We start from the raw sequence: 26,616 nt of genomic DNA, 5'->3' as shown, positions 1-26,616 counted from the left end.
TCCCTCTGACAGCCAGCTTAGACGATCCAACTGGTGTTTCAGCCAGTCCTGCTGAGAGGAATTTCTGGCCTTCAGACAAGAAAGGCTAGAGCATGGTAAAAATTCTGTTTGGTCACCCAGCAGAACAGGACCTCGGTAGGGTAGATGACAAACATACCTGTCGAAGGATATTGCAGTAGTGTAGGAGTATGGTGACAAAGGCTGTGGCCTTGAGGAAGTCAGGCCTCAAGGACCCCCTCTGGTGGCATTGCTCCTGCATTGACCTCATTCCCTCTGGGCTCCTACTTTCAGCTCCCTGTTGTCCTAGTGACATTAACCCAGTGCTGGTGTCCAGCGAGAGAGTAGAGATGGTCTGGTCTCCTGTCCGTGGTGCCGAACTCTACGAAACCAAGGCTGTGGCTGGGTCTACTGTGGTAGAGTGCAACGACACCGCCCCTGCTTGCACTCTCTCAGCTCTGGAGTGTGACACCGAGTACAGCATCACAGTATATTCCTTCAGTGAAGTCCGGGGCATCAATATGTCATGCCGTTCACGCTTTATCACCACAGGTATGGGAGAGCTATGCTTTCATTCACTCCAGCTGCGTGCCGCAGAACAGCCACTCAGCAAGACCTAAAATCCCACTGACCACTGTTTGTAGGGACCAGTAGAGTTCCTAACTGTATTAAGGAGAGATGGAAGAGAAAGTGGAAGAGGAAGATGGGGGAAAGGAAACAAAAGGAGACCACAGGGAGAGAAGGTTTTGCCAATGACTATCTCCGCCATTCAGTTCTTTCTGCCTTTGAGGGATGTGCCTGTCCATACACCTGTGGTGTACAAGGGTTTGTCTTACTTTTGATTTCAGAATTAAAAATGCTCTTAAACCTCTTCCAGTTGATTCTACACTCTAAAAACCCAATACCTTATGTCAGTGTCAACAGTTTTCCACACAAAGTCTCTAGAAATTTGGTCTATGTGCAAGATATTTTTGAAAACTATGATGTGTTGTTGTTGTTGTTGTTGGTGGTGGTGGTGGTGGTAGGGTGTGTGTGGGGGGGGGGATTGAATCCTGGGGTCTCTGCCACTGAGCTATATCCCCAGCTCTTTTTATTCTTTATTTTGAGGCGAAGTCTCATTAAGTTGCTGAGGTTGGCCTTGAACTTGGGATCCTCCTGCCTCATCCCAAATCACTGGAATTACAGTCTGTGCTATGCCCAGCCTGTTAATTTTACTTGGGGGGGAGGGGAATCCTTTTTTTTTTTTTTTTCTAGTACCAGGTATTGAACCCAGAGGAACTTAACCAATGAGCCACATCCCCAGCCTTCTTTATATTTTATCTTGAGACAAGGTCTCACTAAGTTGTTTAGATATTTGCTAAGTTGCTAGGGCTGGCCTTGAACTTGTGATCCTCCTGCCTCAGCCTCCAGAGACATTGGGATCATAGGAGTGTTCCGCAGTGCCTGGCAAAAAATTAATTTTAGACTAAATAACACATGTATTCCCTTTTCATTCCCCCAACAGGCAGGATGGAACCAGGGGGCACTCTACCACTGAGCTACATCCCCAGCTCTTTTTATTTTTTATTTTGAGACTGAGTCTCATTAAGTTTCTTAGGCTGGCCTTGAACTTGTTGTTCTTCTGCCCCAGCCTCCCAAACCAATGGGATTATAGGCCTGCACCACCAGACCCAGTCCACTTGTGACACTTTTGACTCAAGCTGTTTCAATTAATAATTTTAAATTTCTAGGTCCTTGCAGTCCTGAAATAATAAATATTTCCAAGGATGCCTTCTCCATGATTCATGTGCACTGGCGATCCACCAACGACGATGCCACTTACACAGTGACTGCCCAGGGGGAAAAGGGACTGTATCAATGCAGCAGCACAGGAGAATCCTGTACCCTGGGAGACCTGCCCTGTGGCTCAGTGTTCTCAGTCATTGCCGTGGCCGAAACACAGGCAGGATGGAGTCTGCCCAGCTACAGCATGCCCCTGGAAACAGGTATGTAGCAACCACCAGCTCAAATGCTGACTTCAGGAGGTCTCTAGGACATGTTTTAAGACATGGACTTTATTTTCTACCCCACATGTGGTGTAAATGCAGTACACTTAGAACTCTTTTCAAGAGTCCCAGACTTTAAAAATCAAACTTTCAACATTTTATATGCTCTGTAAAAATATCATCAAAAGATTCTAGAATCATCTTACATTGGCATCAAAGGAGCAATGCATTGATTCTACAGAAACATTTATTAGAATTTATATTCTCTCCAGGTACAATCTGTCAAAACAGCTAACAAGTAACCAAATGAACTGATTTATTTTTTGTCTCTTTAGTTGGGCTCTTTTATATCTTTCTTTAAAAAATGCTTTCTGAGTTTCAGTTACCTTATCAGTAAGAGGGGGATAATAGCCTTAGATAGTTGTGTGTATTAAATTAATGGTGCAGAGCACTTAGCATATGACCTAATCAAAGTAAAATCTCCTTAAAAGGAAAGTGCTATTGCTGAGCACAACAGCACAGACCTGTAATCTCAGCAACTCAATAGGCAGAGGCGGAAGGATCACACGTTCAAGGTCAGCCTAAGTAACTTAGTGAGACCCTATCTCAAATAAAATATAAAAAAGGCTGAAGACATAACTCAGTAGTAAAGTACCCCTGAATTCTATCCCAGTACAAAAGAAGAAAGTTTCTATGTCTTATATAAAGGGTCTCTGAAAAATTGAAAAATTGAGATGGCATGGTATCTTAGGAGGCTAAGAAATCAAGTTTTTTTTTTTTTTTTTAATTTCAGGGCATGGGGGGTGGTGTTGGTGCCAGGGATCAAATCTTAGGTAAGTGCTCTACCACGGAGCCATAACCCCAGTGCAGGAAATCAAGTTTTTATATCAGTAATGTACTACAAAGTGCTCAGGAAAAGCAAAATACATTTTCTTGCAAATGCTATAAGGTGTTCTATTGGGAGAAGAGGTGAATGGATCCGTTGCTTTGCAGTCTGTATCTAGAATTTTCTCATGTTGAGGAACAAAAAGGATTATTCTGAAAGAAAAGGGAAAATCTCACACTAATCACAGCCTGTTAGTGCTCTGCATTCTTGGGGAAAGTACTCATTACAAAGAGTTGATGTTACAAGATGTAACAGAGGGTGTGACCCATGGAAAATTTTGGTTAACAATAGTAAGCTTGAGAAATTTAAGATATTGAGTGAAATGCAGACAAAGTAGTTGTTTTTCACAAAATCATCTTCAGTGGAAATAAAACCTACTTCTTTCTCTCTTTCCCCACTTAAGTGCCATGCTGTCCAACTGGCATGACAGTAACTCAGGTCACCCAATCAGTAATCAATGTGAGCTGGACTATTGGGATGGCAGCTCAAACCTATGTGACAGTTCTGGAATCACACATTGGACAGTCTAAGTGTCATACCCATCAAAGTCACTGCCTCCTGGGGTGTATCACGTGTGGCATCAACTACACAGTAGCATTAAAAGCAATTAGTGCCACTGGGTTGACTGCAGACTGCGCCTACCAAAGTTATTCCTCTAGTAAGTGAATTCTTTTTTTTTTTTTTTTAAAAATACAATTTATATAAATCAATGGTGCTCAGCAAGATAAAATAAATATGTGTCTATGATATATTAATGATTCATTGGCTATGCTGATTATTCAATTTCTACTTAAGTTTCCAGGGGTATTCATTATTGTTATAGAGAGGGAATGTTTTTATACAAGAACTATGCTTGCAGTGCAGTTTACATTTTGTAAATTTCTGGGGGAAAATGAAATAAGAATCTCTTATTGACTGGGATTAATCTGAGTTTCTCTTCCCATTCTGCCTCTCTTCTTTATTTTGAATGATATACAGATATCAATGAACTCAAACACCACACTATAGTAAGTAAATAAATTCTCAATTCTACTACTGGAGTATCAGTGAGGACTCAGCACTTCCAGGGCCAGACACAACCCTTCCTTCTCATTTAAAAAGATGCTGCATCTCCACCCGGTTTGCATTATAAATGCAGATTACTTTCTAAAATGTTTACAGTTTCCCCTTGACCTCAGAGCTTCAGATGCTTCTGTGGGTAATTGGTGAATCCCCTCTCCTGCTGACCACCTTCAGGTGCATGTTTTCTGAAGGAATGACATATTTTTATGACACAAAGACTTTCAGTTGAAAGTAACTCAGGATGACAGAGTTTTCAGAAAGCAGTAGATCATACATTCTATTTGGCTAGCATTATTTTCTTATTTTTCTTATTTTCTATTATGCTACCACCTCTCTCTCTTCAAAACCACTCTAGCTCCTCCCATGATTTTATATTTCGACAGGCTAAGAGAGCAAAAATATCTGTCTACTGACAATTTTGTTACTTATCATCAGAAGGACCAAACCATCAGGGAATAACAGGGGGAAGTAAAAATGGTGCAGGGCTAGCAAATTAAGATTCATAATTCACTTAAGTGGCTGCTTGGAGGGAAAACTCTTTGAAAAACTCCTGAGGATGCCTTCCTGGCCTGAGAAAAAAAAAGAGTACCATGATCAATTAGTTATGTCTGCCTGGGGCATGGGATAGGAAGGTTGAAATGTAATTTTGGCATCTCAGAGATAATAGAAAAAGTCTTCAACAGGGAGTCTACATTAAACATGATTTCTGATAAGCTGTGTTGGCCTTATCTTCCAGGCATCCTCACTGGTAAGAAAACATAAAAATTAGCCAGGCACAGTGGCACACAACTGTAATCCCTGCTGTTCAGGAGTCTGAGGCAGGAAGACTGCAAGTTCAAGACCAGCCTCAGCAACTTATGAGACCCTATTTCTGTAAAACAATAAAAAGGGATAGAGATGTGGCTCAGTGGTTAAGTGCCCCTGGGTTCAATCCCTGATAAATAATAATAATAATAATAATAATAATAATAATAATAATAATAATAACAATAATAATAATAGTATTATTCTAGCTTATTCCTCAAAGTTGTTTTGAGAATCAAATCATAATATGAAAGCATGTGCAGTATGCTTCAATTTATGTTAGCTGGATTATACTTTGTTTTGACCATCTTCCATTAATTTCATTAGTTAGTTTTGGGAATATGGCCCATTGCTTATCTTCACACCTGAAAAAAAAAATCCTTTAGACGAATAAATCAAATGAGACTGCTTATCTGTAACAACTTTTACAAAACATACAATAGCCTCTTTATTTAGTTATTGAGGACTACCATCTGGTGCCCTCATCAACATCTAAGTTGTGGCCTGCTCAAGGATTTTAAGAAAAGATCAAAAAAGTACCTAATCAGCTTAGCATGGATGAAATGTGGACCAGCCAACCTGGCTACCAGCCTGTCATGTAAGTGGCTGCTCCCAAGGTGTCATGCCACTCAGCTCAGCAAAATAGTGTTTTTCAACTAGAGATGAATGCAATGAATTATATTTAAACTTTGTCCCACTAAAATCAAATGAAACTGGGACCCATTATCTTGACAGGGATCTTAATAGGATTCTGGGCATTTGACTCATAGTTTGAGTCATGTACAATACAGCATATCTCTGCCAAGTGTGGAACTTTTTGAATCACCATTGTTCTGTGTTAAAAATTCATACCCCATACCACCCTCACACACAGATTTCTGATCATGTGGCTCAGCATTAGAAGAACTTCGACATCTCTTCAAATCTTGCTCTATTCTAGTCAGTAACTAATCATATTATTTGGAATAGTTTACTTGCATTTTTTCCCCCTGAGTATTAAAGGCCATGTTTGTGTGTGATGATAGAATAAGTGACTTTGTGTTTGATTTTGTTCTGCAGATGCCTGCTGCCCTTTGGGAGTGAAATTATATAGGCTGGGGCCTAATGGCATCCGGATCTACTGGCAAGCCTCCAGGGGTTCTGCCAACTACAGCACTGACCTCTATGGCTCCAAAGGCATTTTCACATGCACCCCAAGTGCTGGCTTGAGTTTTTGTGATGTTACTGAAATACCCTGCGGGGATGTATATACTGTGGTGGTCTCACCCGTTGCTGAAACAGGACTGAAGCTTACTTTTTGCCCCAAAAAAATATATTCAGGTAAAGCAAGTTATGACCCCTTATCGAACCCTCAACTCAGATCTGTGAATCATTTGCTATCTGTGGAATTTCCACACGCTTCAAGGGACCCCCGAGCAATTTTTGGAATTGTGGTCTTATTCAATTTGAAGTGCTCTTCCCTTCTCAGTTTCTGTCTTACTCTTCAGGGAAAATACCAGATGCTTGTTGCTTAAATAGTAAAGAAAATTCAAAAAGATTTTAAGATTAGGGGATAATTTTAACATGGTCTTAGAGATGAGGCTAGATACCCTGGTATGTTGAAAATTAAGAAACTTGAACTTTCAATTGCACAGATTGAGAATTATGACTGAGGAAAAGTTGGAAGATCAGAAAAAAAATGAATTTATAAGTTGTAAACTAGGTTTGGATATAGGAGTGGGCAGACAATCTGATCACAAAATGTGGCAATCAGTGATGCCATCATTTCCACCCTCGTTGGCGGAAAAACATTACAATTCTCCAGCTCTGTGTTCCAGCAAATTCTGCTACCTTGCCCAGGGCACAGTCATTTATTTTTCACACATTTCTAAAAGAAAAGAAAAGAAATGATGAAGCCCAGGCTTCACAGGCAAAAACAAGATGAGGAATAAATGGTTCCCAAACCTTTACTGATACCCAGAATTCAAATTTTCCAATTAAAAGTAGGTGGTGACAAGAAGTCTGAGATGGGTTCCTGGTGATGGAACAAGGCCAGCTCCTCCTGAAAGCGTGTTCTCACTGTCCTTGGATGTCACGCTCTGATTCCTTGTTTTTTCATTATCTTTTCCCCAAGACAAGCTGGCCCAAGGCAGGGAAGAGATAGGAACAGGTTCTTGGGGTAAGGGTGAGCTCTTAGGAAGAGGAGCCTACAGCTCAATAACAATACTTCATCGATTTGAATAATGATTTACAGTTTATCGAGTGTTTTCACATTCCATATCTCAGTGAATGATCAAAATGTTCCTAAGAGGTTCAATGGATTTTATTGTCTCCAATTATTAAATGAGGAAAACCGGTGCAGAGGCTACAGAAGCTTCATCTGCAACCCTTCTCTTTTCCTATTCTCTAAATCCATCTTCACATATTTTTAATTTGTTTAGGGTTTAACACCTTTTTTTATTCTGAGTCAGGGTCTCGTTCTGTTCCCTAAGTTGCCCTCAAATTCCTGGGCCCAACTGATCCTCCTGCTGAAGCCTTCTGAGTGCTGGGACTACAAGGATGTTCCTGGCTCAGTTGTCTTATGATTCACTATCTTAAAAAGGTTTTTCATTGCGCTGTAGGATGAAATCTGATCCTCTAAGCATGGTGTTCAAGATCTTTCATGCTCTTTTCCTTATCTGTCTATGTATCTTCATTGTCCAGTAGTAATTTAATGTGAATCATTAATGAAAATTTGAAATTTTCTAGTAGCCACATTGAGAAAGTAAAATGAAACAGGTAAAATTAATCATGCATTTTAGTTAAGCCAATGTGTCTGAAATATTCCAATATCTAATCAATGTGAAAATTAAGATATTTTTACCTTTTTTTATACTAAGTCTTCAAAATCTGGGTGTATATTTTATGCATATAGCACATGTCAGTTCAGATTAGCCACATTTATAGTACTCAATAGCTACGTGGTGGGTAGCTACTATTTGAGTAGGCTCATTCCCCAGCACCCCTCCTGAGAGGATTCCTTTTTTTTTTTTAATGTTTTATTAGTTATTGATGGACCTTTATTTATTTATTTGCGGTGCTGAGAATCGAACCCAGTGTCTCACACATGCGAGGCAAGTGCTCTACCACTGAGCCACAACCCCAGCCCTTCCTCCTGAGAGGATTCTATTCTCTAGTCTTATGGCATGGAATCATTCACACATGCCTGCCCCCAACACACATATAGACCATGCTATATCATGTTTCTGAGTAAATGCAGTACTCTTCTCTTTGTCCAGAAGAGCATTCTACTTCATCCCCATCCAGAAAACAGCCCAAATTTTCTGTTGACCTTCTCCACTTCTCATAAGCCAAGTTAGTGTTGTCCCTTTCTCGTTTATGACCTCAAGACACCCTTATCTTTACCACAGCGTATGACTGTGACTTGAATGTGTGCCATATCCCTTAATAAATGATCTCTCTGACTCTTAGTACTCACTTAGCATATAACTGTTGCTCAATATGTTTTTTTTTTAAATGATCTCTTTTTTTAAGTTGTCAATGGACCTTTATTTTATTTATTGATACATGGTGCTGAGAATCGAACCCAGTGCCTTGCACATGCTAGGCAAGTGCTCTGCCACTGAGCCACAACCCCCGTCCTGCTCAATATGTTTTAAATTAAAAAAAAAAAAAAAAGAATGAATAAGCCAATTGATGCACCCATGACACACAGCTAAGTGAATGAGTAATGAAAGCCTTTTGTTTTTTATTTGTCTTCCTGATCCAGGCTTGCAAGTCAACCCTTAGAGACTCACTCCTCTGATGGTTTGTTAGCTGCCAGAAGTCCTTGTTAGAACTCTTTGGTGGGGTGTCATCTCAAGTCTGCTGCCATTTCACTTTAATAAAGACCTAGACTCCGGTTAGGAAATTCACCTTTTCTCAGTCTTTCTGGAAAGAAAAAAAAAAAAAAAAACCAAAGTTTCCTCATTTATTGCAATATCAGTGATGCCTTATTCTGATAATCAGGACAGTATCATAAATGAAGTAATAAATACTGAGTGCTTTGTGCCAAGAACAATACTTTATGTGTATTAATTCCGTTAACCCTTATAATAAACCTGTGAGTTTGGCATTCTTATTCTTATTCACTTTATGGATAAACTGAGACACTTGCACACACAAACTGAAATGACTTGCCCAAGGTCATACTGCTAATAGGTGTCTCCTCTTATCACCCAAATTTCTTCTTATTCATTCTTTGGTTCACTTTCCTTTTATTTTTTCTTAACTTTTATCTTTTTTAAAATTTACATCTTCTTAAATACATCAAGGAATGTATTTTCAGTGTTTGTGTTTTTATTTACAGTAACCTGCTCTGGAAGTACCCTTGGAATGGGTAAGTCATTTTTCTCATGGATAAAACAGAAGGAACTTTTTGTTATTGCATTTGGGTCACTTAATGAAATCAGAGTCAAAGGTGATGCTCCAATTAGTTAGGCAAATGATTTCTTTCTTTGATGCAAGAGTGTCCTGCCTTCCCCTCTCATCACATTTTCTTTCCCATTATACTGCCCTTCCGGTTCCAATAATTGAAATGAATTCCTTTGGATTCTGGACTCTGAAGTCTTCTAGGGTCCTCCAGAAAAATGCAAAAGTTTTTTGGAGGGTCCACTCCTTAATCTCTCCTACTTTAAAAGATTGTTCTCTTCCCTGCTGTACATTGGAATCCTTGGAGGGCTTAACATTAACTGATGCCTGGGCTCTATTCCTAGAAAGTCTGATTCAATTAGTCTGAAGTGGAGGCTGGGCAGCAGGACTTTTTTCCTCCGGTACTGGGAATTGAACCTAAGAGCACTTTACCTACTGAGCTGCATCCTCAGGCCTTTTTGTTATTTAAAAATTTTGAGACAAGGTCTTGCTAAATTGCTGAGGTTGGCCTCAAACTTGTGATCCTGCTGCCTCAGCTTCCCAAATTGCTGGAGTTAAAGGCATGTATTATTGTGCCCAGCTGGCTATCAGAATTTTTAAAAGCTTCTTAAGTGATTCTAAAGTGTAGTCAAGACTGAGAACTGCTGCTTTAGAGCAGTTTTTGTTTTTGTTTTTTGGTACTGGAGATGGAACCCAGGGGTGCTTTCTCACTGAGCTACATTCCCAGCCCTTTTAATTGTTTTGAGACAGGGTCTTGCTAAGTTGCTTAGGGCCTTTCCAAGTTGCTGAAACTGGTCTTGAATTTGCAACTCTCTTGCCTCGGCCTCCTGAGTTTGACAAGCGTGCACCACTGTGCCCAGTTTTCTCAAATTTTTATGTATACAAATCACCTTGGTCTTGTTAAAGTCAGATTCTGATTTGTTAGGTATGGAAGGCTAATGTTAGACTTTGCATTGCTAACAAAATTCAGGGCATGTTGGTGATACCCATGCTACTGTTCTGACAGACTTTTAGTCATCAGATGGGAATTTGTTAATAGCCTGCAGAGAGCTAGATGTTTTGCATGGGTGGTATCCCCAGTGGAGAAAAGGAGGTGTTGAAAGGGAGTTGGAATAAAGACAACCCTCAGTGCCTTTACACTTTTGCTCAGGGCTGAAGATGTTTAGGACATTTTGGTTGCCCCCATGAAGTTACTCTTGGGTAGGACAGTGGAGATGATCACACACACACAGTCCTGGGTGCTGGCCTAGTAGGTAGCCTAAACTGCTTCATGAGGAATCTTTGCCACACTCCTCTAGGGAACAGCTTGCTGTGGGACCTTAGGAAAACCCCTCAGGGAATATAATCAATTCCAAAATACAAATTCTCCTGATCCCGTCAGATTGGGCTGGCTTCAGAGGGTGTGAGTGGAAATGAAGCCTCCCTGTCAACAAGCAACAGAGGACAGCTTCCCAGTGGTGGTCAACTCCCCACCCAACACCTTCCACTGCCAGGGCCTGGGTGGTCCAGAGTCTCTCTCCATTGCCTGTCCTCTGCCTGGACTCTTTTTCTTCTCCCAGCCCATTGCTTCTCTGAACACAGCAGTGCACATACATACTTTCCAATTCCTGACCCACCTGCAGGTCTAAAATAAGCACAATCCCTATGAATTTTTCAAGACTTTTTGTTTCCCATAGTTAGAAATAGGCCTTGCTTAGTGAAAACAAACTGAGGAAACATCTAGTTATAAGAAATTGCTTTAGGGGTTGTGGATGTAGCTCATCAATAGAGCATGTGCTTACCATGTGCAAGGCCCTGGGTTCAATCCCTAGCGCATCCACAAGGGGGGGAAAAAAAAAAACTGGGCACGGTGGTACATGCCTGTAATCCCAACCACTTGGGAGGATGGCAAGTTCAAGGCCAGCTTCAACAATTTAGTGAGGCCCTAAGCAACTTAATAAGAACCTATCCCAAAATAAAAAAAATAAAAAGGGCTAGGGATGTAGCTCAGTGGTACTGGGGATCCCCAGTGCAGCAAAATGCAAATCAAATTTCATTACACCTAAGCATTGCTACTCATTAGCATTCCCAGAGAGTTTGTTAAAAAATATACATGCTCAGGCCCCACTCTGACCTAACAAATCCTTAGGTTTTTTTTTTATTTCATTTGTTTATTTATTTATTTATTTTTATGTGGTGCTGAGGCTCAAACCCAGGGTCTTGAAGGCCCTATGCCCATTGAAATGCTACTGTATTTTTATTTTCTTTTTGAACCTCATGATTTTACTGTCTTAATAAGAAAATGAAAAATGAAGCTTAGAACTGGATCACTTGGCCTTTCTCTTCTTATTTCCCACCAGTTCAAAATGCTTGACTCTCTTAATAATGAGTGTTCTCTTAGATCTACAGTTGGGCTCAACACACTCAGACTCCAGCACAATCTTCTCGGTAGTTTTAGTATTTGGGGTGGGAAATCGGTTTAATCTGCCCACCATAGCCACTGTTTTCCCTTTTCATATGGAGAATTCTTGCTTTCTTGTTCTGTGTTGCTTTATGGTTTGGTGCTTGCCATACTTCCTACAGTATGTCTGGTGGGTTTTAGGAATATTTAGGATGATCGCAAGAGCATTAGCATTGCAGAAAGTGCGCTGTATTTTCTAGCCCATTCCTAGGTAATTCTGACCTACACAAAGTTTGAAAAGTGCTGCTGAAGATCACCACTCTTCTCTTTTCTGTGTCTTTGGGCTGCGACTTATCCTTGCAAGTCTGCAATCAGCCTGAAATAGGCCCTTTCATGAAGTAAATCCTTGTAGAAATCCTGCAAGATCTTTAAAAACCTTTAAGCCAGGTCCTTTGAAGACCTCTATAATCATATGGAAATTGTTATATATAGGAGGAAGTTCTAAATTGCTGTCTCCAGTTTTAGTATTCTCCCTGTACACAGGACAAGTAAAATCAAAACCCTGGCTTATGTGGAGACTCTGGATATGATCTGGGGAGTCTCGGGAATGTTTTTGGTCTAAGACTTTTGGTCTTTCTTGACTCCTGGATTATCCTAAAGCTTGTCACTTGCATGAATTGACTTTCTAAGAGACAGATCTAGATTCAAATTCTGCTGATATTATTTTATATTTTTATATATATTATATAAAATTGCCTCAGTTCTCTCTAAGCCCATGTTTTCTCAACTGAAAATTGGAATAAATCATAATCATTTCATAAAACCTAATGAGAATTAAATGAAATGTAACTTACTAGATACAGTGCTCATCGTAAGTAACTAATAAATGGTAGTTACTAATTCAGAATCAATTTAATCTTGTATCATACTCTATTATAGTGTGTGCCAGTTATTTTAACATGATACTCTTAACTAAGGTAATTATATTTTAACTTAAGCCCTCATAATATTCTTATAACACCTTAACTCATTTATTCTCAAAGTGTGTCCTGGGGCCAATAACATCATCATCATCTGAAAAGCTTTCAGAAAGACCTACTGAATCAAAAATTCTGGGGCTGGGCCCAGTCATCTTTGTTTTAACAAGCCCTTTAGGGTGATTCTGATACAACTTAAAGTTTGAAAACCACAGCTCAGGAAAGTTACTTTGGTACTGAAAATTAGACGCATCTTGAAAGGAAGAGGAAAATAACCTATTTGAAGTAAAAAGTAGAGGGTTTGTGTCTGATGTCACCCCATGGGGCATCCTTTATCATCACCATATGGGTGTCACCTGCTCATCCTGGGGAAACTTTGAGGAATATTTTTGTCTACAACTGCTTAGCAGTTGGACAGGTTTATGTTCCCCCTACACAACTCCCTAAATGAATGAAATATTTGGGCTCCCTGTGGAACACAGCCATTTGGCCTGTGGATGGAAGAAAGTTCCTTGTCTTGAGCCAGTAGTCTGAGTTCAAAAAGACTCTTCAGATGCATTTGTTTCATAAAACCAGAGAGATAACCCTAGTTAGTCAGAAATTGCTGGTGAGTTTGAACACTTTGCCTTTTGAACAGTCAGATTGTCTCAGTTTCCTCCTTACTAGCTGTGAATTGCTGCATTTCAAACCAAAACACAAATAAAATCTCAGTGACATTTGTGCTCTTTAGTTTAAAAAAATGTCTGCATATTTAGTGTGTCTTACTGCTTCTTCCCTTCCTGTCCTTTCCAGTGATTTACAGAGGGAAGAGGAATGCAGAATGATACAGTAAGTCCCAGATAAAAACAGAGACTTGACCAAGTGAGTAATGTAAATTGATTTGGTGTGAATCCACAGCAAACTTTTGTGTTTATTTAAAAAATTCTTCCCATTTCTTTGTTGCAGAGTCGTTTCAACTGTTAGAGATGGAAAAGATCTATTAGAATATTAAATTCCTCTAGGATAGATAAAGCTCTTCTGGCCTTTACAAAAGTAACTCTGACTGCTTCCTGAGGGCAAGGTCAGGTGTGTCATCACCTGCAGAGGAATTCAATGTCAGCTGTGGAGAGGACTCTGGAGATAAGGATCCAGAAATTCCTCTGGAAGGCTGCCAGAGTGCACCGGAAGCATAAAAGAGCCCTGGAAGCATAAAAGCTCTATTTAGCAGAAATTCAGTGATTTCCCATCCGGACACACCATAGACTTCAATATGTCCACTTCAGTGTTTCATCAACACCAGCACTTGCCATGCAGCCCCCTAGCAATTCAGGGGCTAGAAACATTCACTTCCAGAGAAGTCAAGCCACCTACGCAAGGACAGCATTCATCCCAGAACAAACCTCCATCAGGACTTCAGCTTAGGTTGGATAGCAGCAGCTTTCAGGGCAAGCTGTGGTAACAAATGCCCTTATTGCAAGTTAGGGGAGAAGCTGAGCTGTTTACAGGGTTTGCTGAGCCAAACCATCATGTGATTTGACATCTGCGGGAGCATCTGGGAAAGCAGAGCTCCTGGGCTGTTGCGAGAAGGATTTTGGTCATGCTTTCTGAGTGAGCAAAGAGGTCAGATGGAGCAGCAGCCAACGGCAGAGACTCAAACTGTGACAGAATGACACAGACATATCTTTTCAGGGGAGTAACATCAATCCTGTTGGCTGTGTTCCCCACTCACATTGTAACTGCTTTTTTCATCTTTGGAGGAGAAAGTCTATGGTATAGGACATAAATCTGTTGTACCTAGAAAAATGTTTGTCCTTTTAATGTCTGTCACCTAATTGAAAAACAGTGTGAATAGAACTTGTATAACACACATATGCACACAACTAATGTTTACTCCCCCCAAAACATGGCTATGGTTGGGAAAGAATGTCTATGGTTGGGAACAACCATAAAACACTGCCCAGACCAGGCATGCTGGTGCACACCTGTAATCCCAGCGGCTTGGGAGACTGAGGCAGGAGGATCATGAGTTCAAAGCTGGCCTCAGCAACAGCGAGGCACTAAGCAACTCGGTGAGACCCAGTCTTTAAATGAAATACAAAAAAGAGCTGAGGATGTGTCTTAGTGGTTGAATGTCCCTGAATCCAATCCCCTGTAACCTCCCCCACCCCCACCCCCCAAAAAAAAAAGAAAGAAAAAAACCACCACTGCCCAGAGGGAGTTGGGAGTATGGAGTTAGCACTGAAGAAAGGTAAACTTCCTTCCCTATGTCTCCTTTCCCTTTCTTTTTTTTTGGGGGGGTGGTGGAGTAGGGGGCAGGAGGGGTACCAGGGATTGAACTAAGGGGCGCTCAGCCACCGAGCCACATCCCCAGCCCTATTTTGTATTATTTTTTTTAGAGACAAGGTCTCACTGAGTTCTTTAGCCCCTCGCCATTGCTGAGGCTGGCTTTGAACTCTTGATCTTTCTGCCTCAGCATACAGAGCTGCTGGGATTACAGGCGTGCACCACTGTGCCCGATTCTCCTTTCCCTTTCTGAATTAACCTATCAAAACCAAGGGAGAAGGTGACATGCTTTTTCTGAAAGACTAGTTAGAGATATATAATGTATCAATAATAAGAGATTGTCACTATCTATCCTAGCTGGTGACCTAATGCTGGGTTCACAAAATCTGACTATTCCAGTAACTCAAGAAAATGACAAAGAAAGCATGCAACCACACAGAAATATCTTTTCTGTAATCCGGAGATGGCTCTTTGACCTTAAATGTCCTTGGAAAGAGAGAGAGCCACTGGAATTCTTTATTCTCATATAGGGAACACACAAGGGGAGTTTCCATGGAACATTCTATCCCAAAAAGGGCAAAGGGGTCAGATTTCAGGGAGTTGAGTCTAGCTTCTTGACGTCTGCTGTCAGCAGATTGGCTCACATCTAGGAAGGCCATGCCCATCTCATGAGCTGTGTGGGCAACATAGGCAGAGCCAGCGAAAAGACCAGAGTGAGGACTGCCCAAACAGAGAGATAATGTCGGTTCAGTCCACTTTGTGCTCTCACTGCTCAGTTCACACACACACAGCCCATGGCTGGCTTGTGACACCTCCACATTCTCATAACTCAGGGCTAAGGGATGCTTAGTTCCTATGTGGCAGCCCAGACAAGAGACCTTTCCTAGAGCGTTTATTTGCACATTAAAGGGAAACAAGTCAAAGGCAATGACCCCTAAAAGTGGAGTTTGATGCATCGAAGAGCACACATAGAGGAGGATTGAGTTTAGTTCACTTTTGTTCCTAAACACTAGTGAGTGAACAGGAGGTGGCTTGGGCTAGGTCCGAGAGCTCATTACTCATAGATTCCTGGGAATCACCCCTGGAGGTTCAAATTCACTATATCTGGGATGTGGCCTGGGAATCCATACCTTTAAGGCCTGTGATTCCATATTTTTAACAAGTTCACCAAGTAAGTAATTCTGACTAGCCAGGTTTGGGAATTATTAGTTTTTCAGTGCTGGGAATCAAACCCCAGGCTTTAGGCATGCTAGGCAAGCAATCTATCATTGAGCTACTCTCCCAGCTCTAGGTTTGGGAGCCATCAGAAGTTGGCCATGGTAAGCTCTTCCTTGAAGCAAAATTTTAGTGATGGGAGGCTGGTAAAATAGAGGCCTGTGCCCTGTGATGAAAGACTGGTGAGATCTGGAGGATTTGGAGATGTCCCATACCCTGTGAGGGCAACCCTGATGGTATAGAACTGGGGCTGTGTATCCCACTGAAACCATGTACTGAGCCAGTCACTAGCAAGGTATGCCTTCTGAATGGTGTTGGATTCTTGGCTGACTGAAGTAGCCAAAGAGCCCAGCAAAGGCCAAAGAAGGCCAGAATCTCTGTCCCATATCCTGCAAATATCAGAGCACAGAAAATTAAATGGCCATCTAATGTTGAGCTACCTTGATCAGAATTCCATGGAAGACAATATGGTCCACACTGAGCAAAGATAAAACTAGTTGACATGCGGGGGCTGAGGTTGTGGCTCAGTGGTAGAATGCTCGTCTAGCATGTGTGAGGTCCTGGATTCGATCCTCAGTACCACATAAAAATAAATAAATAAAATAAATGTATTCTGTCCAACTACAACATATACATATATATATCCATATATATAAATGTATATATATATAACCATATATATATAAATAAGTAAATATATATATATATATATATATATATATATATATATATATATATAGTTGTTGGGGCTGGGATTGTGGCTCAGTGGTAGAGTGCTTGCCTAGCATGCATGAGGCACTGGGTTCGATCCTCAGCACCACATAAATATAAAGATATTGTGTCCACCTAAAACTAAAAAATAAATATTAAAAAAAAAAACTAGTTGACATGTATATAGCCCAGATTATGTGCTCCTAAGTGATTTCTACAAACTTATTTCATTACTCATAGTAAGCTATAAGCTAAGTAATAAAGTTATTCCCTTTGACCCAGAAAGTTCAAAAAGCTCACCCACATTCACACAGGAAATCAGTACAAACACTTCAGTGGAAACAAGTAAGTAAGTGGCATTGTTTAGACTTGCTAATCAATGTTTTCTTTATGGAAAATATTTCTTTAGATTATCATGATGAATTATTAGTGAATACAACCTGAGAACAGGATAGTGAGTAAGTGATCTGCCCTAACTCAAGTGCCTGTACATTCATTCAATCCTTGGTTATTTTGTATGTTTATTTGCTCTGTGAATTATATAAAGCAGCTTTTCATCTTTGGCCAGTGTTAGTGGATTTTACCTTCATTTTGCAGTGTCATGTTCAGGGAATCAAAATTCATTTTTTGATCTGCCCAGGAAAACCAACTAAGGGAGATTTAAAGAAACCACCTAAGGAGGTTATGCAAAATTGGAGGAGCATGGGAGGATAAGCAATAAGAGAAAGGGCAATTGTCTTGGAGCCAGATCCAGATTCTAGCCCATCTTAATATTTTACATGATGTAGTTAACCTTTCTTATTTTCAGTTTCCTCGTTTGTGAAATGGCAACAAAGATTGTCATCTTGCTGGGTTATTATGCTGTTTGAGATAATTTAGCACACAAGGGAAATGTAACTGAGGTGTCTGAAGTCACACTGCTAGTAAGAAGCAGAGCTAGGGCTGGGGATATAGCTCAGTTGGTAGAGTGCTTGCCTCACATGCATAAGACCCTGGGTTCAAACCCAAGTACCACTAAAAAAAAAAAAAAAATCAGATATATATATCAGATATAGCTAAAATTGGAGGAGCATGGGAGGATTTCACACTGCCATCCTGGAATCTGGCCTTTAGGAGCATAACCACAACTTTATCCCTTGTGTCCAAGTCAAACTTCCAACACCAATGAATTTTTTTTGTGTATGTGTCTGTATTATTCCCTGACACTTAAGTTATTTTCCTCAAAATTGAGAGATGGAAGCATCACACTTTCCTCTTGTTTTGACCTCTCAGGGCAAAGAGCTCCACTTTAGAAGAGTCAGTCTGCATTGTCCTGAAATTTTCTTATGGTTTTGGTTTTCACCCTCTTATACTAGCAGAATCTGATTTAAAATTGAAAAGGGAGGGGCAAATAATATGTGCATTTATATAAAATTCTGAACTGAATCTATTTAAAGTAGGTTTAAGAGAGGCCAGGGCTCCACCTTCTATTCTCATATAAGCCTCAAACAGAAAAAAAATTCATGTCATAAGTTGTACCTGAATCCATATTATGGCTGTTTTTATTCTTCATTCTCCTTTCTCTCTCCAAAATTATGTTATCCCACAAACTGCTCTATTGCTTTCTGATTCCCCCTAGCACTGGATGTGCATCCTTGGCAATTAATTTAACTGCATTAAGCCTGTTTTTTTTTTTTTTTTTTTTTATCTGTAAGGATTGTTTTGAGGATCAATGAGATAATCCATTTTGCATGGTGCATGGCATATAGTGAGCACTTCCTAAATACTGGACATTATTAGCAGTAGTCTTCCCTAATAATTTCACTATGCGATCAACTTGAATCTTTTAAACTCTTGTTTCTTTGTTTATTCCTCTAAGAAGGCCTACTATCTGCCAATGTATACAATGGTTATATGATAGGGCTCTCAGTAACTTAATTGATCTAGCACATATTTGCTTACATTGATTTCAAGTTCTCAAAGAACTATCTCAGTAAATAAATCTTCAAAGTTGAAACTGGGTTTATGGCTCAGTGGTAGAGCACTTGCCTGGCATGTGTGAGTCGTTGGGTTCAATTCTCAATACCATATATAAATAAAATAAAGGTCCATCAGCAACTAAAATACATACATATACATATACACACACACACACACACACACACTCACACACACATACACGCATACATATTTAAAAATCTTAAAAGTCTAAGGTCAAATCATCTCTGTTAATCAGCTTTCAACAACAATTTTGAGTCCTAAAGCATTGAGAGCCCCCTCCCATACATCTTTTGCACAAATTCATTGAATAAATGATTGTTTTATTGTTTCATTTACTTATATTGTATCCTTAAGGCATTCAGTTTTCAACCAACTTTTGACTATCTACAGCATATCAGAAATTGTGATCCTTGATTAGATTATAAAGTCTTCAGATAAGCGGGTCTCTCATTCCTTTGAGTTTCCTGAAAGCCCAGCATAATTCTGGGCTCACTGGAGAATACCTCATAGTTCCACACAACCTCTTATGTCCTTGAAATGTGAATTAAAAAACAAAAACAAAAAACAAAACCTTTGGGGGGAGAGTGAATTATCCATTTGTAGTTGAGCTGGCTACTGAGTGACGTCTATTATGAATCGCTTTGCAAAATGAAGAATCCTTTTGTAAGGCGAAGCGTTCCACCTTCTTCATGTATGTTCGCATTCATCATTTAGTAGATTAAGTTGGCTCACAATCTTGCTCACCCTTGCTATCCGTCGTCAGAACCCAATCTTGAGCTAAAGCGGCCTTCCGCAAGGAGGCGCCCGACAGCCCGTTGACATTCCGCCCACAGTGCACTGCGCAGCCTCCGTCCAGGAGGGGGCGAGAATCCCCGCGCTGACGCGCCTGACGTCACCGGAGGGCGCGGTCCGTGGAGGGGCGAGGCTTTCCCCGCAGTGAGGGGCGGGGCCACCCGGGCGCCGCTTACTGGGCTAAAGTGGGTTGCGAGTGTGAGGCGTCGGTGCAGCTCTGCGGCTTTGGGAAGATGGCGCCACTGGTGACCGAGAGGGGGCTAAAGAGCGTCGTGTGGCAGAGTGAGTGGGATCGGGTAGGGGCTGAGAGAAAGGGAAGGCCAGGACGCCGTCGCGCCGGGCCTTTTTTTCTGCCTCCGCCCAGCAGCCTAGTTTGGAACCCCCACGGGCACTTGTTGCTTCGGACTTGCATCCGGCTTGGGACTTCTTCCTGCTTTCATGCCCAGCCCGGTTTCTGGTTTGCAACCGGAATGGGCAGGGTGTGATACTGCGCGGCCTTCGCGCTGGTCTTAGGCACCCACTTACCTTGGCGGAGTCTTGTCTCCAAGCCCCGCCCTGCTGAAGCAGCCCGGGGCCGCTTCACTCCCGCGGCCGCCGGCGTACTCGGCCTCGCTCCCCTCCGCCTGCGCCGGGGCCCTACCAGTCGGGGATGTCTCTCCACTGGGGACAATCTGGGCTCTGTTTTTCTATCCCGTCCCCTCTTCCCCGCACTTGAGTTTCCAGAGAATGCTTATTCTCCTTATTCGTGTTAGTATCAAGGAGGATTTTTATTACTGTACTTTCCAATGTCCTTTAAAAACAAAAACAAAAATTCACTGTTAAGCAGATCCTTCTTCCACGATTCCTAGAGGAGCCTACTTGCTAAGTTTTTGAGAAGGACCATTGGAATAATTAAATCTCCACCCGTGACAGCGGCTTGCGTACCTGGGCAAAGATGCACCTTCACCTTTCCCTTTACACTCTGGGGCGACTCTCTGTTGTTAGAACTTTGCTACTTGTTGGTTATTGATGTTCTGCACTATCATCCTTGGCTTTCATAAAAATTACTCCAAACCTAGGCCAGGCGTGTTAGGGAAGGAATGAACCCACCAAACAGGAAGAACCATCATTGTTTGGCATCTTTGGGTTCAAAGTAATTATGGTCTAGTAGTGGAAGGGGAGTAACTTCTGATTAGTAGTTCTTACTCCAACTTGTTGAACAAAGAACAGAAATTGCTTGGCAGAAATCTGGGAGTTTTAAGTTCTTGTATAAAATGAAAAATCCAAATCAGTAACTGGGCAAGTGTTTCACATATAGCAGACGCTATGAGTGTGTAAAGAAGTAGTAAGAAATTATAATTTTTTAAAAATTAGTTAATTTTAAGGTTGTCATTTTGTTTTTCAGGATTAACATGCTTAACATGGTAAGGATTTGGAAATGGTTAAAAACAATGGCATTTAAATACATTTGTATAAAAATGGGTAGTAAAGTGTGTTGTATAAAAATTTCTAAGATGTACATTTTGCTTTACATTAGCATTTATGAGAAAAATTTGGTGATGGTAATGCCAATCTTAATAGCATGAAACTAGGTAGGAGGGAGAGTGTAGGGATAACAAAATTTCTAATTTGTGCTGTTAACTTAAGGTTAACACCAGACTTTCCAGATGGAGTGTAAGATAAAGACAGACAAAATGAAAGGAAAAAGATGTAGGGTTGTAAAGTAGTTCTTTGAAACTTTTTGTAAATAGAAACATAACAAAAGTCAATAGTCATTCAGCATTTATTGAGTAAGTGTATATATTGAGAAGAGGGAGCCTCTGAGTTCTGTTAGCAAAAGATGCAACTTGTTGGGTGTGGTGGTGCATGCCTATAATCCCAGTGGCTGGGGAGGTTGAGGCAGGATGGGAAGTTTGAGGCTAGTCAACAATTTAGTAGCACTCTGTCTCAAAAATAAAGAAGGGGTGTGGCTCAGTGAGAGAATACCCTGAGTTAATTTTCCAGTACCACGCCCTGCCCCCACCCATCAGGTGTGGTGAAACATATCTGTAGTGTCAGCTATTGGAGAGGCTGAGTGAGGAGAATGATAAGTTCAGTCAGTCTGGGTGACTTAGAGATCCATGGCCCAAAATAAAAATTTTAGAAAAGGAAGGATTATAGCTCAGTGGTAAAGTACTTGCCTAGCATGTGCTAGGTCCTATGTTCAATCCACAGCACTGCAGAAAGGAAAAAAAAAAAAAAGAATCTGAGAGAAATGTTGAATGAATTTTTGAAGAGATAAGAGAATCAGGGGTTGCAGTAGTGGCTCAGTGGTAGAGCGCTTGCCGGGCATGTGTGAGACCCTAGGTTCAGTCCTTGACACTACATATAAAATAAATAAATAAAAGATCCATTGACAACTAAAAAATTTTTAAAAAGAGATAAGAGAATCAGAATCATATTTTTAGAGAAAATGTTTTATTAGGTTGATGATATAATAGGTGAGTGTAGAAAACTAAATAACCTTTAGTTTGACTAGACAGTGGTAAGTAAAGAGAATGGAACCACTATTTCTTTTTTCCCTTCCTTTTTTTTTTTTTTTTTTTTTTTTTGTTGTTGGTTTTGAGGATTGGACCCAGAACCTCATGCATGCTAAGCAAACACTGTACAGTTCAAATGTCCAGGGACTGATAGATGGATAAATAAAGGCAGTAAGAAAAAATGAAATACTGATATATTTTACAATAGCACAAAATATTGAAAATGTTATTATGCTAAGAAGCCAGTCACAAAGGGCCGCATTCACACTGTATGACTCCATGTATATGAAATGCCCAGGACAAGCAAATCTATGGAGACAGAAAGTAGATTAAATGAATGCCTATTTGGAGGGATGGGTTTTCTTTTTGGAATAATGAAGATGTTCTCACAGTTGTGGTAATGAAGTGATAGATGCATGACTTTGTGAATATACTGAAAACCATCGAATCACACATTTTTTAGTGGGTGAATTGTATGGTATACAAATTATATCTCAATTATGCTGTTAAAATAAACCTTGATATGGGGCGTGGTACTGTATGCCTGTAATCCCAGTGATTCGGGAGGCTGAGGCAGGAGGATTGCAAGTTGTTCAACTTAAGCAATTTAGTGAGACCTTTAGACCTATCTCAACATAAAATAAATATAATGGTCTGGGGATGTAGCTTAGTGGTAAAGCACCACTGGGTTCAATCCCCAGTACCAAAAAAATAAATAAATAAAAATTAAAAATAAATGCTGATAACAGCTGTGAAATCTAGACCTAGGATTTATGATTAGTTGTTGTTTTTTTTTTTCACCCTGCAGAGTTAATGTTTGAGCTGTCCATGGTTTTCCATGTTTAAACCTTTAAAAAGGTCTTACTTTTTGCCCAGTCTATTGCAGGAGGCTCCTAACCAATCTCGTAACTAATCCTCTAAACTCTTACTTCTTTTCATTCTAGTCCATCCAGCAAGTAGCTTCCATATTAATTTTCCTGTAATAGTAAAATTAGTTGCTCTGTGTTTGTGTGTTTAGAGACCTGTTTAGAGACCTCCAGTTACCTAAAGTTCATTTCAGAATCTACTTTTGAAGATCTGGCCCCAGTCTACCTGGTTATTCTTATTTTCTTTCACCTGTATACTTTTATTTTTCCGTCTAGTCTATATTATTTACTGTTCTTGAAAAACAATATTTTTGGGGGTACTAGGGATTGAACCCGGGGGCATTTTACCACTGAACTACATTCCAAGACCTTTTTTTATTTTTTGTTTTTTTGAGACAGGGTCTTGTTAAGTGCTTACTAATTTTTGAAGCTGGCCTTGAACTTGTGATCCTCCTGCCTCAGTATCCCAGGTTGCTGGGACTATAGGCCTGCGCCATTGCATCTGGCTTATCTTGAAATCTTTTACTGCCATATCTTATTTTTAAAATTAATTTAAAGAGTTAGTTTGTTTGTCTGTTTATTTATTTACTTTTGGTACTGGGGATTGAACCCAAGGGTGTTCTACCACTGAATAGGTCCCCCAGCTCCTTTTATTTTTATTTTGAGACAGTGTCTTGCCAAGTTCCTGAAGCTTGAATTTGGAATTTTTTTACCTTAGCATCCCAAGTAACTAGGATGCCATCACACCCAGCTTCCCTTATTTTTATCCAAAATTTAGCCAGCCTTCAAGTTTCAGTTCAAATGAGCTACCACCTTCTTAGTGGCTTCTAACTTTTACCTGCCCTTTTAAGTTTCTGTATTATTTAGTTTACCCTTCTTGAATGTCACATCTCACAACTGCCTTGATAGTCTTTTGTTAAGCTTTTTGAAGGTAGGTCCACTGTTGTGTTTTATAGGACTTTATTTTTTTATTTTTTTGGGGGGATTGGCTTACTTTACTTAGTATGATATTCTCCAACTCCATCCACTCATCTGCAAATGCCATAATTTTATTCTCACTGAGTAATATTCCACTGTGTATATATATTACAGTTTCTTTACCCATTCATCTATTGATGGGCATCTATTGTTTCCACAGTTTAGTTATTGTGAATTGAGCTGCTATTTTATAGGACTTTAAATTCCTAACAGGGCTGGGGTTGTGGCTCAGTGGTAGAGCACTTGCCTAGCATGTGTGAGGCACTGGGTTCAATTCTTAGCACCACATATAAATAAATAAAATCAATGGTCCATTAATGACTAAAAAAAAAAAAATATCCTAATAGACCCTAGCAGAATGTGATGGGTAACAATGCTTTTTAAAAATAAATGACTCTGCTGGGCATGGTGGCACACACCTGTAATCCCAGCAACTCAAGAAGCCGAGGCAGGAGGATTGCAAGTTTGAGGCCAGCTTTAGCAGTTTAGTGAGATTCCCATCTCAAAATTTAATAAAAGACCTGGGGATGTGATTCAGTGGTTAAACACCCTCTGTTCAATCCCTAGTAACAATAGATAGATAGATAGATAGATAGATAGAGATTGATAGATTGATCTAGCTGGGCAGGTGGACTGCTATGGCTTTCTTTCTTTTAAACAACATTTACTCAACATTTTGCATGTCCTTCTTAATCTTTGTAATTAACTTTTTTGTGTGTGTATGTCGAATGTGAGCATCCATTTGTAATTAACATTTTAAACTATTTAAAATCTTGAGGCAGCAAAAAATTTTAAGAGCAAGAGTATAAAATAAAATTATTCTTCCTCCCAACCCAGATTTCCAGCTTTTCTCTCCAAAACAGCCAGCTTTTAGGTTTCTTATAAATCTTAAAGTTTTCTGAAAATAAAGTCCACACAGAGAATTGTATTATTTTGTTTTTTGTTTGTTTGTTTTTATCAGTATGTAATTGTTTTTAGGATGGGGAACCAAAAAAAGGGGAACAGTTTTTTTTTTGTTGTTGTTGTTTTGCTTTTTGTTTGGGTACCGAGGATCTAATTCAGGGACACTTACCATTGAGATATTTCCCCAGCCCTTTTTATTTTTATTTTTTATTTTGAGACAGGGTCTTATAAAGTTACTGAGGGACTTGCTGAGGCTGGCCTTGAATTTGTGATCCTTCTGTCTCAGCCTCCTGAGTTGTTGCTGTGCCACCATACTCTGCTGGAACAGTTTTTTTTTTGACTGAGTACAGGGGGTATTTGTTGCAGGTGAAGGGGGATATAGACCTAAAGGTAGATCCAATTAGGAAGATGGATGAGCTGACATAGTGGTATACACCTGTAATCCCAGTGACTCTGGAGGCTGAAAGAAGGATCTCAAATTTGAGACCAGCCTGGGCAACTTAGTGAAACCCTTTCTCAAAATAAAAAGGGATAGGGTTGTAGTTCAAGGGTACAGCAACCAAAGATTTAATCCCCAGTATTAAAAAAAAAAAAAAAATCCTGATGCTTTCCTAAGTAGTTTATTCTCTAGGCTATGGGGAACCAATAAAAAAACGATCCCCCTGACCCTCTGAAAAGCAGTCACCAGCATTTTGGGTACTCAATTAAATATTGTCAAAAATTGTTTTTTTTTTTTTTTTTTTGGTACCAGGAATTGAACTCAGGGGCTCTCGACTACTGAACCACACCCCTATCCCTTTTTTGTATTTTATTTAGAGACAGAATCTCACTGAGTTGCTTAGTTGCTGAGGCTGGCTTTGAACTCATGATCTTCCTGCCTCAGCCTCCCAAGCCGGTGGGATAACAGGCATGTGTCATTGCATCCGACCCTTTTCTTGTTCATTTTTGAAGGGCAATGACTCAAGATATATTATGGTGGTGAAGTACACTAACGCAAAAAGCACCGTGGATGTGCTGGGCGCAGTGGCGCACACCTGTGATCCTGGCAGCTGGGGAGGCTGAAACAGAAGGATCCAGTTAACCGCCACCCTCAGCAAAGGCGGGGCACTAAGCAACTCAGTGAGATCCTGTATCAAAAGGGCTGAGGGTGTGGCTCAGTGGTTGACAGTGCCCCTGAGTTCAATCCCTGGTACCAATAAATAAATACAGTGGATGAAATTTTTGCTGGTGTAGCTTTCACCCAAATCAGTGTATACAATGTTTCCAAGCACTGCATTACTTCTCCCAGTTCTAACCCCACTTTCTTCCCCAGCATAACCACTATTCTGATTAATATCATCCCCAACCCATTTTGTAATAGTGACTTTTGCCTTTATGCTGTTATGCTAAGAGAGAAACCCTCCAGATCCTTTATTATTATAAAGTACAGTTGGAATAAATAAAAATAAATATAGTACAATTGGCCTTCTGAACCCACAGCTTCCACCTCCATGGATTCAACCAAATGCAGATCAAAAATATAAGAAATTCTATCATTCAGCATGTTTGTGCACACCTGTAATTCCAGCTATTCAAGATCCTGAGGCAGGCAAAAGTTCAAGGCCAGCCTTGGCAATTTAGTAAGACCCTGTCTTTAAAAAACAAACAAAAAGTAACTGTGGAATGAAATTGACCACACTGTGCTATGTGCATATGTGAGTATGTCACAATGAATGCCACTTTTATGTATAACAATAACCAATTAAAAAAATAGAAGACCAGTAGAGTAGAGCAAAGGGATCAGAGAAGGAAGGAGGGAAGGGAAGGAAGTAGTACTGGGAATTGAAATGGAGTAAAATATCTCATGTGCACTTATGAATATGTTAAAAGAAAATAGGCCAGGTGCAGTGTGCATGCCTGTTTTGCCAGTGACTTGGGAGGCTAAAACAGGA

The 26,616-nt window shown here is 40.2% G+C and overlaps 2 protein-coding genes across 3 annotated transcripts in view; both read left to right on the top strand.

Annotated features, from left to right (window-relative positions):
- Fndc7 (fibronectin type III domain containing 7) overlaps positions 1-13,304 on the top strand; it is a 28,961-nt gene extending 15,657 nt beyond the window's left edge. The window contains exons 7-12 of the mRNA XM_076862916.1: positions 292-549; positions 1,728-1,982; positions 3,272-3,526; positions 5,794-6,054; positions 9,062-9,091; positions 13,273-13,304. Coding sequence (XP_076719031.1) covers positions 292-549; positions 1,728-1,982; positions 3,272-3,526; positions 5,794-6,054; positions 9,062-9,091; positions 13,273-13,304 — 1,091 coding nt within the window. The remainder of the gene's footprint in view (positions 1-291; positions 550-1,727; positions 1,983-3,271; positions 3,527-5,793; positions 6,055-9,061; positions 9,092-13,272) is intronic.
- A 6,285-nt stretch (positions 13,305-19,589) lies between these two features.
- The window catches only part of Stxbp3 (syntaxin binding protein 3), a 69,284-nt gene continuing 62,257 nt past the window's right edge, over positions 19,590-26,616 (top strand). For both annotated transcript variants that reach the window (XM_076863155.1, XM_077109890.1), the window contains exon 1: positions 19,590-19,722. In XM_076863155.1, the coding sequence (XP_076719270.1) occupies positions 19,674-19,722 (49 nt within the window). In that variant the 5' untranslated portion in view covers positions 19,590-19,673. The remainder of the gene's footprint in view (positions 19,723-26,616) is intronic.

The sequence above is a fragment of the Callospermophilus lateralis genome, chromosome 7, assembly GCF_048772815.1.
Source record: "Callospermophilus lateralis isolate mCalLat2 chromosome 7, mCalLat2.hap1, whole genome shotgun sequence".
NCBI classification, from domain to species: domain Eukaryota; kingdom Metazoa; phylum Chordata; class Mammalia; order Rodentia; family Sciuridae; genus Callospermophilus; species Callospermophilus lateralis.
This window is presented reverse-complemented; position numbering and strand designations above follow the sequence as displayed.